General features: G+C 42.6%; 1 protein-coding gene across 1 annotated transcript in view; it reads left to right on the plus strand.

Moving 5' to 3' along the window:
• Positions 1-12,459, plus strand: part of KIZ (kizuna centrosomal protein) — a 73,500-nt gene that overhangs the window by 27,353 nt on the left and 33,688 nt on the right. The window contains exons 6-8 of the mRNA XM_081950503.1: positions 170-407; positions 10,107-10,241; positions 11,513-11,677. Coding sequence (XP_081806629.1) covers positions 170-407; positions 10,107-10,241; positions 11,513-11,677 — 538 coding nt within the window. The remainder of the gene's footprint in view (positions 1-169; positions 408-10,106; positions 10,242-11,512; positions 11,678-12,459) is intronic.

Genomic DNA, 12,459 nt, shown 5'->3' on the forward strand with positions numbered 1-12,459 from the left:
TTTTCTTTGGCCAGATTAGTCTTGTTTCATTTTTTTATTTTTGGGGAATACAACATTAAAAACAGTTTTTCTGCCCTATAATAATAATCTATACAGGTTCAGCACATTATTATAATTGTTTATAAATAAATATTCAGATTTAATCATTAAAAAAACATTTTTGTTACAGTATTGGAGAGCACCATGCACTTGGAAAAAAATATACTGCAGGAGGAAGATAAAAGTTTAAGTGGCAGCACTGATCTTACTGTTTCATTGAGTGAAGATGAAGAAGAATCAAATTATTTGAAACTACAACAAAATCTAAACAGTACAGATTGCAAACTTGACAACATAATATGTAATAATGAAGAATATTCTCAAACATTTTTTTCAACTGAACACTCATCTTCTGGCCCTGAACTGAGGTAAAACAAAATGCTGTTTACAAATTTTCTAGAACCAAAACATTGTTATTTCATAACATTAGCTTACATTAAATCTGAGCAGTTAAATATATTTAGAGCTGATACGAAACCTAGTCTGGGACTATTGTATATTTTTATACTTTCTCCTAGGCCAGTGGTCGGCAAGCCGCGGCTCGCGAGCCACATGCGGCTCTTTACACACTTTAATGTGGCTCTTCTGTGTGCCGGGCGCCCGCTCCCCTCCCTCCTCTCGGGCACTTCAAAACAAGCGCCTCTTTCCCTTTTTTCTTTTCGACCCACAATGATTAGGGAGGATCCTGAAGTCGGGCGGGGACGAGAAGCGAGGAGGCAGAAAAAGAAACGGAGGCTAAGGAGCTTCCCCCCCGCCTCCTCCCAGCAAAAATCTAACCGGGGAGCTGGGCGGGCAGTAGCAAATTAGCCGATCACGCCGCGTGATCAGTTAATTTGTTACTGCCCGCCAGCTCCCTGATAAGATTTTTGCGGGGGGGGGGGAAGCTCCTTGGCCTCCGTCTCCTTTTCTCCCTCCTCGCTTCCTGGGGCTCCACCAATGGGGGAGCAAGGCCCGCCCAGCGCCAGGCTTTGGGCTAACACAGAGGTCTGCAAAGTTGGCTGTTTTAAGACTGGTGGACTTGAATTCTCAGAATTCTGGTAGTTGAAGTCCACCAGTCTTAAGAGCCAATTTTGCAGATCCCTGGGCTAATATGATTGATGCCCTTGGTGGACTTCAATTCTCAGAATTCTGGGAGTTGAAGTCCACAAGTCTTCAAGCTGTCAGGTTTGAAGACCCTGGGTTTTTTTTTCTAAAGGGTTAGGGGTGCAAGGGTCTTGCAACTTGACAGCTTTAAGACTTGCATGCTTCAATGCCAGAGTTTCTGAGCCAACATGACTGGAGGAGGAATTCTGGGAGTTGAAGTCCACAAGTCTTAAAGCTGTCAGGTTTGAAGACCCCTTGGGGTTTTTTTCCTAAAGGGTTAGGGATGCAAGGATCTTGTAACTTGACAGTTTTAAGACTTGCGTGCTTCAAATGCCAGAGTTTATTGAAACTAAAAACAGTGTACCATCCTATGTATTTTCGATTTTAAAAATGTGGCTCTCAAAATAAATTTCAATCGTGGTTTTGGCGAGATTTGGCTCAGTTGAAAAAAAAGGTTGCCCACTACTGTCCTAGGCGCTTCTTGGAGAGTCCAAGCATGGGTTAATTTCAGCTTGCTGCCCAAGGACTGAGTTCAAAGTTTGTGTAGCCACACCTCCTGCTCCTTATAGAGGCCAGTTTAAAAACTCAGTTGCCCTAAAAGAACACAGTTTGGGGAGCTCCACTACTTGGGCAGTAGAGTTGAACTCTCCAAACAGTATAGTGTAGCCTTTTATTATTTTTGTCTTAGTTCTGTAGTTTAGGTTAGCAGTTTAATTTTTTTTGCCTCAGCTCTTCTCAGATGCACGGAGCAGGCTGCCTTCCGTGATAATCGCGGTAGAGGCACCATCACGAGGAGTGAGCCCCAAAAACTGTCGGAGGACTTTCTTACACCGGAAGCTCCTGTGAGCTCTCCGGGCTGCTGACAGTCCCCATTTTTCATTTTGAGTCACACGGTGGCCATTTTGGAATGTTTAGTTTTGGCGCCTTTTTTATTCTGTCCATTTGCATTGCTGCTGTTGTTGGCTCCAAAGCAGATCGTCACGGGAGGGTTTTTTAATCCAGTGACCTTGCTCCGGGCTTCCAGACAGGTCTCCCTTCCCCTGGAAGAACAGACAGGGCGGCTACAAGGTGTTTGGCAGTGTGCCTTGGCCATATCCTGTTTTGATCATTAGCATGGAACTGCGGGCACTCTAGAATTTTCCAACAGGTGTCATTTTGTTCCTGCTTGCACTCTTCATAGCTTCAGGGCAGAGACTGGTCTATCTTAAGCTACAATTGCCTTGTTGCAGGTTCCATTGACAGCACATCTAAAGAGAAGAGATTTCCATTATGCCCTAATCCTCTGGCAATCGCCAAGAACAGCACAGTCGAGGATATTGAGCAAGCAGGTCCTTCCACCAATAAGCGTAGCAGGCCCAGGCCTGCTGGCAAGGGTGAGGGTGCTGGGCGGCCATCAAAGGGGAAACAGTCCAAATCTAAGAAGGCTGCTGAAAAGATAGCTGAGAGACCGCCAAAGGGCCCTGGAAAAACAATTTCAAAAAACCCAAAGGCTTGCCAGGGCCCCTTCTCCACCTGTGGAGGCTTCTACAGGCCCTTCCCTGCCCAGTTTCCATTGGGATATTTATCCATCCCTGGCAGAGGAAGGGGAACTAGATTTATCGCCCAATCCATCCAGGATGTCTCCTACGTCCCCAAGTCCATCCCTGGTAGAGGACTCAGCTCACGAGGCCTGTTCCCTTCCATCCCCTAGGTCTAGAACGACGAGCTGTTGTCCAACTGAGGACCAGGGTTTTTATCTTTCCCATGAGATGAGAGAGGTCATTGCACGGGCCATATGTCAGGGAATTGCCGAAGGCATTCAACAGCTGGGTCACAGACTGCCTCGCTAGGGCCAATCTAAAAGTAGGGCTCACGCTTCCAGTTCTAGGGATCAGCCACAGAGATTCTCATCTCCTGCCTCTTCACCTGTTAGTGAGGAGTCTGAGGTGGAGGAGGGTGGACAGGAGGCCCCAGATTTGTCAGAAGACAAAAATCCAACTCCTGACATGCTCACCTTCTCGGGATTATTCAAACTTTCAGTGTTCAAGGCTATCCTAACCAAAGCCAGATCTACCCAAATGGGCACCCCAGAGCCAGAGAACAAGGAGGCCTCTGGATCTCAGGATCCAAGTGCCGGCCTTTTCAAGGAAACTACCCCATCCCAGGAATTGGTACTTACCCCTCAACTCTTTCTGGATGTCATCCAGCGTCAGTGGGTGCAGCCTTGGTTAATGGCCAATCCCAGTGGGGTGGACAAAAAGCTCTACTCCATGGAGAGCAATATAGAGGATCTTTTAAAGCTTCTTCTTGTAGATGATCCTATAATCGCCCTAACTTCCAATTTGATGCTTCCAGCGGAGAAGGCCTGTTACAAGACCCACTAGGTCACTGCATGGGCCATGATGGCATCATCTTCCTCTTCCTTTTTTAATAGGGTACCCCTGTTTTGGCTGCGTAAATTGCAGTCTAAACTGCCAGCTGGCAACACTAGGTTGCGCCAGGATGTCAATAAAATTATTGCGGCAGTTGAATATTTGGCAGATGCTTCTCTAAATGCCACCAAATTTTCCTCAGTGGTCTAGCTTCCAACATGACCTTACACCGCCTGCTTTGACTCCGCCATTGGCAGGCGGACATGCTTCCATCCCATTCAAGGGGGAAAACTTTTTGGAGAGGCCTTGGATTCATTCTTAATAGAATCCAAGGACAAGCGCAAGGTCTTGCCCTCCATCACCACGAAGACCGATTGCAAGAGCTCCTCTTATTTTTGTAGGCAGCCCTTTCGGGCTGCAGATCCTCCAGCCACCTCTGCAGGATTTATCCCCAGACGCAGGATCACTCCCATGATAGGACAATATTTAGGGACAAGGGCAGACACCGGCAGGCTAACTGCAGGTCCTTTCGGGAGGTGGGTGGGCTTCCAACCCCCCTTTTTATAGAAATAAGTGGCCACCAGCAGTCCCCTCCCATAGGCAGTCATCTTCAACTATACGCCGCCCAGCAGGGGAGACGACAACAATGGATGTGTGGGTATTAAACACCGTCCGTCACAGCCTCACCCTCTCCCTTCCTCCACAGACATTTGTCTGCTGCCCACTCACAAATCCACTCACAAATGACAACTAATGCAGGCAGAGATCCAGCATTTACTGGACATAGTGGCCATCGAACAGGTACCATTGGGCCAGGAGCAGAAGGGATTTTACTCCATCCTATTCCTGGTTCCAAACTCCTCGGGGGTGGGGTGGGGTGGGTGGAGAGCTATACTGGACCTCAAGAAGCTCAATATCCATCTGGCGTACGAGCACTTCAAAATGCAATCACTTCAAACTATTCTGGGTTGCATCAGGCAAGGAGACTTCCTGACGTCAATCGAGTTGAAGGAAGCCTATCTCCATGTCCCCATCCATTCAGCGCATCGCAAATTCCTAAGGTTCCAGTTTGCAGACAAACATCCGTACAAAGGTCTACCCTTTGGCCTGTCATTGGCCCCCAGAACTTTTACCAAGCTCCTCACCACAATCGCAATGCATCTCAGATGTCGTTCGGTGAGATTCCAGTGCTATCTGGACGACATCCTGATACAGGCTTTGTCCGTGGCGCAGGGACGTCGAGACCTCAACACCACCATTCATGTGCTTCAACAGCACAGATTCTCCTTCAATCTGGAGAAAAGCCACTTGTCACCAACCTTCAGGATCCAGCACCTGGGCACAGTGATCGACTTGGCAGCCTGCAGGGTGTTCCTCTCACAAGAGCATGTAGACAGCATCACATCCCTTGTGCATCGGATCCGTGCAAACAGGTCAGCATCCATCGTGATGCTATCCCAATTGTTGGGGAAACTGGTCTCGTGCATTAGAGTAGTTCCCTGGGCACGACTGCGTACAATCCAGTGGTTTCTCCTCCCACTTCAATGACACAACGCCAGCAACTCCCAGAGAGTGGTACGCGTTCCTACAAAGGTGCTCCGCTCTCTCAGGTGATGGCAGTGCGCCGCACTGACAAAGGGGTCCTTCTTCAAGGATCCGGTGTGACTCATCATAACAATAGATGCCAATCTGTACGGCTGGGGCGCCCACCTACAAACACATGTAACGCAGGGCAGGTGGTCGCAGGTGGAACTCTCCCACAACATAAATTGGTTGGAGCTCGGGGCCACCAGACTAGCGCTCCATCATTTCTGCAAACACATCGAGAGGCACCACGTCCTAATACTAATGGACAACATAGCTACCAAAGCCCACATAAACCACCAGGGTGGGACTCGATCAAGAATCCTCATGTTGGAGGTAGAGGCCCTGGGGCGATGTGCAGAGCGGCACCTCGAATCGTTGACAGCAGATCACATCTCGGGGGAGGACAACGTGATGGCAGATTGGTTGAGCAGCACCACCATCAGCAATTCGGAGTGGCGCCTTCATCCATCTCTGTTTTGCCAACTATCCCAAAGATTCGGCCCTCCGGTAATCAACTTCTTCAACAGTCCAGAAAACACGCACCTCCCTCGGTTCTGCTCCTGGTTCCAGTGCTCCAGTGCAGAAGGGACGGATGCACTCCACTGCTGTTGGCCTCCCGGCTTCCTTCACACTTTTCTGCCACTTCCTCTGATACCTCATGTCATCAGAAAGATCCTGACAGAGGGAGCAGAAGTTCTCCTGGTGGCCCTCACTGGCCCAGAAGGTATGCCGACCTTGTCAGTCTCTCGGTGACCAAGCACTGGCGCATACCTCAGGAGCAGATCTCCCTCAGCCAGGGGGCCATTCCACACCCAGAATCTCAGTGGCTGCAACAATTTTTCTGATAAGGTCATCTGCACGATCCAGGCATCCATGCAGCCTTCAACGGTGCGAATCTATGATGCAACATGGACTGTCTTTACATCTTGGTGTCATTCGCATCACATTGGCGCCACCACAGCAACAATTCCATAAATCCCAATACTTTGCGGTGATAGACAGCTGCCTTGGCCACATCTTGTCTAGAGACGCTTCTCAATCTCTCAGCAGGCACCCTAGGGTACGCAGCTCCTGAAGGGGGCTGCCAACCTCCGACCTCCACTAGTCCACCAATACCTAACCTGGGATCTATCTGTCATCCTGCAGGCCCTAACTTCTGTTCCATTCAAACCAATCTGTACCATCAGTCTCTGACATTTATCCTTTAAGACAGCCTTCCTTATCGCCATCACTTTGGCTCATAGAATTTCGGAGCTGGCAGTATTCACGGTCAGGGAGGACCTCTGCATTGTACATCCTCACAGACTCATTCTTTGGTTGGACCTGTCCTTCTTTCCAAAGATTAACACCTTATTTCATAGGAAGCAGGAAATGATTCTTCCTAATTTCTGCTCGCACCCCAGACATCCCAGAGAGCGTGTTTGGCGTACCCTGGATGTATGCCGCGCAGTGCACAAATATAGGAAATCAGATTCATTCTTTGTGTCCTTCCAACTTGGCTCAGAATGGGCAGAAAGGACAGAAAGGTATCATCTTTGACCATAGGACGTTGGCTGCGCTTGCATTAAGCTGGCTTACGAACATTAGGCTAGGCCTGTTCCAATCTCAAATAACAGCTCACTCTACGAGGAGTGCCGCAACTGCAGCCGCTTGGACCACGCAAGCGTCCATCGAGGAGATCTGTAGGGCTGCTACCTGGTCCTCACCTTCTCCGTTCATCTGGAATTACAAACTGGATTCCTTTGCAGCTGCTGAAGCATCCTTTGGGAGGAGAGTCTTGCAACGGATCCTCACGCATCCGCCTTTACCAGGACACCTCTTCTTCCCTCCCTGAGACCTCATACCTTGGGTATGTCCCATGCTAGGACTCTCCAAGCAGTGCCTAGGAGAATGACTGTTCACTTACCTGAATGGTCGTTCTCTAGGTGCTGCAGGAGAGTCCAACCCCATCCTGGGGTTGTCCGTTGGTTTTGGAGTCACCACCACTAAGGACATAACACTTCAAGTTACTGCATCCTTCTAGGTCTCATCCTTTTGTTTTTTAAACTGGCCTCTATAAGGAGCAGAAGGCATGGCTACACAAACTTTGAACTCAGTCCTTGGGCAGCAAGCTGAAGTTAACCCATGCTTGGACTCTCCCGCAGCGCCTAGAGAATGACCATTTAGATAAGTCAATGGTCATTATAATTACTTTCTAGTTATATACTTTTTCTTCTTTTTTGACCCTTTTAAATTGTGTTTGCAAGATAATGTGTTAAGAAGTAACTTCTGATTTGTTATGAGGGAGTTGAAAATATTAATAATATACACTACAGGATGTCATCTTCCTTAAATCTTAGTTAAATCTCTTTTATTATAATTGAATCACTGTGACAGACATGCCAAGAGTCACTTTGGATTGCAGCAAGATGTAAATGGAATAAATAAATGTTTTATGAAGCAAAGTTGAATGTAATTAAAGAACTGATTAATTTTCGTGATGTTCAAAACATAGTTCAATTCGTATTTTACATTTTTCTAGGTATCATTTAGAAATAAAAATAACACCTTTATATATGTAGCTTTTATTATATACAGCTAGTCTTCAATTTACAACCATTTGTTTGGCAACTGTTCGAAGTTACAATGGCATTTAAAAATGGGACTTAATGACTGGTCCTCTCATTTACTACTATCAAAATCCAGGGATTTACAACAAGTGTCACAAGTGCTTACAATGGTTGCAGCATCTTGGGATCATGTGATCACCATTTTTGTCCTTCCCAGCCAGCCTTTGATAAGGAAAGTCAATGGAAGAAGTCAGATTTTCTTAGAAACAAGTAATTTATTTGACAACTGCAGTGATTTGCTTAACAGCTATGGCTAAAAAGTTCTAAAATTGAGTACAACTCACTAAACAACCATCTTGCTTAGCACTGAAAATTCTGGTCCCAATTGTGGTCATAAGTCAAGGACTACCTGTATAGCCTTTATTATATTGTCTCTGTTAATTGAAATGGTGTGCTGATGCAAGTGACAGTAACACTTTATGTAAGTTGTTTTAATTTTACATATAGTAAATATGCATCCCCCCCAAAAAAGACAGTACTATTTAAGATTGCAATTAGGTATTGAACTAGATAAGTCCCTAAAGCAACATTAACAATATACTGAATTTTAATTAAATCTCTCTAAACTGAATCTTCCTGAATCTTCTATCGCTGCTTGTCCACTTGGATTTTGCCATATGTGTTTTTAAAATTCGGCCACTAGTTTTCATAGGCGTCTCTATTGATTTATCTGAATTCTATCCTACCACCACATTTTTATTTTAAAATTTAAGCGTGGAACCAGCAATAAGCATCATAATGATATCTTATGAGAATTTATTGGTATCATGCTACCGTGTAGCCATTGGCCTTTTAATATTGATACTTCTACCATAGGAAATAAATCAATGAATACTAGTGTACGATCTTTCAAAATTTTTGATGTGTCAGTATTGTCAAACTGAGGGAGAATCTTGTTTTGCACTTTGTCTGTTCCCATCACTAACCTGAGCTTCATTTAGAGCCTTAGCAAGTCCAGACTCTTCGACTTAGCACTTAGGAAAATAATGAGTATTTCAAGTTTAGGTTTAAGAAGGAACAAGGCAGAGACCTTTTGCTTGTGTTGCTTCAGCTGCATTCAAGAGGACTTAGCACAGATGGATTGTGCATTACAAAATGTAACACATAATTCAAGCTGTCAGCTTAATCAGACTGTTTCCAGGAAGCAACCTGTAAAGAGAAAGACCCCTTGTTTGCTGACCCCTGATCCATAGCCTGCTGCATCATGTCATCCATTTTGCTTTTCTTTATTTATGTGTCCTTTCCTTTCCCTTCTTTTTATTAATGTATTCCCTTCAAGTGGCACCCTGGAAAGACCACCCAGAGGGAGGAGCACAATAGGGAATGACCTAGCTGAAATAGAGATTTTGTAAGACTTCAGTGCAATGAAAAGCCCTGTTGAACTGCCTGTGTGTTCTTACTGGTTCAACGTGTATTAGTTTAAAACTCAAAACTTCACTCCCACACCACCTTCATTTTTCAGCGTTCACCATTACTGTTATGAGAATGCATTGCAATCATTTTCAGTAACTTAAATATTTTACAGTGCTATGTGAATCGTGCACACTATGCATTAAAGTTGTAAATATTTTGGAAGCTTGGCAGAATCTCTGAATATTGTTTTTGTACTATATTTATAGGCCAGCTGTGTGTTTGCTTTATAGAGTTTTGCTGGAACAAAGCTGGCAGACTGAAGTAAAAATCTGAATAGCTATTTACACGTCTATAAAAGGATTAGCAGTACTCCATTGTTAAAATGCTTAAATCTTCATTTGCATCATTATAGAGGTATCCCATTATTATTATTCCCCATAAATTGCAGTTATGTTTTCCACCTGTAAAATTTGGCCCTAAAATTTATTAAGTTTCTTTGCTAATCATGTTATACATAGAAATAAACATATGATAAATCACTTGCACTACAATAGTCTAGCAGAACAGACTCACTTTTTATACATTAAACCAGGACAGTGTTTTACTAGTTGCATGAATTCGGCAAAATTATAATATACAATACTGATGTGAAAACTTGAGCTATGGTTTATACAGGTTTGTATGTCTCATTCCTTTTTTTTCCCTTTGACATTTAGGAATTCCCAATATATATGATGCCAGCTTCGCATTGCAAATTTCTTATCTCTGCTTTGTTGATTTCTGCTTGTAAAGATAAACCCTACATAATATGATAATGCTGCCTCATACAAAATTTATCACGCTGTTGTATCCCTATCTAAATGTCACCAAAAAGGAACAAGAATAAGTATTTTCAGGAGATATAGTTTAGCCCTTCTTGGTATAATCCAAAGAAGGCATATATATATATATACAATGAAACAGCAAAGTGCTTCTACTTCCCCATTTATATTAATATACCCTATTTTAATATCAATATTTTAGTAGATTGTTAAATAATGTGTTCTTGCTACTGCATGAAATGCATTTTTTCTTATTTCTGCAGGGAATGTCTGTCGTTTGAAGGATTTTGTCATGTCTTAACTTTCATAGAAGAACTGGTAGCCAAAGTACCTTCTGGATGCTCGGCATTATACCAGAGAGGAACTGCTAATACAGCAGAACTAGAGAAGCTTATAAGGCTAGTTTCATTTAATGTGAAATGTGACAAACCTATCTATATAACTACTCAAATTGTGGTTTTAATAACTTCATTTGAATTTATTTCAGATTAATGCTCCACCTCAAAAATCCTGGATTGTTCTCATTTTCAATTGGTCTGTTCAGAAGAATAATATAAAGGAGATGTTTTAACAATGAGGGATGCATAGTGTACATCAGGGCTCATATTTAGTGGAGTTCAAGTGATCAGAGCTCTCAAAAGAGACTTCAGCACATATAATATTGATTTTGGAGAAAGAGCAATATTATTTTGTTTTGTTAATCTGGAGGAAGATAGGAAACCACAGACTTAGTGTGGCACCTTTTACTTCCCTCCCAAATTTGGGAGCTCGCTATAACAGTAACTTTGCCTTCTATTTAAGATAAATCATCTTCTTTTTGGAATGACCACAGATTATTTTAGTATTATTTTAGTATTACAGATTACTTTAGTAATCTGTAGTTAAAATATCTTTATAACAGCATTGTAGGAACAATTTGATTGTTTTAAAGAAATTGATTCCTCAATATATTTTAAAAAAATTGTACAATGGAAGGGACTTGGCAATGCAATTATGTTTTCATTATTTTGATTTATTTTGGTAGATTGCAAGTCAGACCCAAGTCTTATTGGCCACAGCCTAATCCAGGACTCTTTTTTTTTTCATTCCCCCTAGGAATTGTTGAAAGAATTATGTATATATTCTTCACACTTGACAATGTTGGCATTGCAGGCTCATACTCTAGCTTTGCATGTGTTACCTTGAGGTAGTGAGTTCAAATCTTGAAGCAGAAATTCTGATTATGAAAACAGACTTCCTAAATGGCCTATCACATTCTTCCCCAAAGACTTTCATTTTACCCAACTGGGTGTCACAGTTATTTCTGTGATTTCAGCTTCGTAAAATATCAATTATTAGATGTGGAATTAAAGACTTTTTTTGGTTCTCAGGATGCTATAGGTGAAGAGGTTGGTGCAATTCATATTTGATCAATATATTAATAGTGTTTTAAGGTTAGGGTTAGGGTTAGGGTTAGGGTTAGGGTTTCTGTTAGGGTTTCTGTGATTTCAGCTTCGTAAAATATCAATTATTAGATGTGGAATTAAAGACGTTTTTTTGGTTCTCAGGATGCTATAGGTGAAGAGGTTGGTGCAATTCATATTTGATCAATATATTAATAGTGTTTTAAATTTCATTGATAAAAATAAATTTTGATTATCTGTTTTTAAGTACCTGTTTTCATTTATAGCCTCTGTAATAAAGGTGGCAACTTGGCACAAGAAAACTTTGAGGCATGTGAAGCGCTTGTCCTTTATCAACTTCAGAAATTATTGCAAAATACAATGAATGGATGCCTTTTACAAGATAAAATGCTTAATGACAAAAGGGAAAGACTGAATGAAGAACAAAGCAGGTATGATCACTTAATGTTCACAGAGCCATCGTTCTTATGTCACATGTTGTATATGATACGAAATCAAAGCACTTTAAGAGAGTTGCATGCGTCAGGTTATAGTTTAACTGTTCAAAATATAGAAATTAAAGATGTTTTATAAAACAATCCTGTACATATTTACTTTGGTTTAAGTCAATGAATTCAGTGAGACTTATAGCCAGGAAGGAATATATAGAATAGGAGCTTTAGCTGATAATTTACTTGAAAGTACGGGTATGACCGTAAGTGGGACCAGGAACTCCATTACAGTCATAAAGTCAAAAATCATGGGACAATGCCAATTTATGACGGCAGTTCTGGTTGTGGTGCTTACGCAAATTGTGTTTGTTAAGCGTGATGTCACATGATTGGGACTTACAATTTCTTGCCAATTTCCTCACTAACTTTGCTTGTTGGAAACTGGCAACAAAAGTTGCAAGTGGCAAACATGTGACTATGGGATGCTTTGACCACTATAATTGTGTGAATCATGGTCATGTGACTGGGATGTTGCTGTGGCCAAAACTTTGAGGACCAACTCTAAGTACTAAGCAAAGACTAATTTTGTAATAAAGAATGGGGAGGGGGGGCAGCAGCAGGAGGTGAGTTTGAGCCTGTACATTGATTATGTTTATTTTTGATTGATGAATCATTTTTATCTGGGTTAGTGTTTCTGTGCTAGTTGTTTTTCTGTTTTTCCTGTTTTCTTTTAATATTGGTCTATGCCTAGAGTTGGGTGGTCATTTACATTGAAATAAATA

The sequence above is a fragment of the Natrix helvetica genome (assembly GCF_964273705.1).
Source record: "Natrix helvetica genome assembly, chromosome: 4".
Taxonomy (NCBI): domain Eukaryota; kingdom Metazoa; phylum Chordata; class Lepidosauria; order Squamata; family Natricidae; genus Natrix; species Natrix helvetica.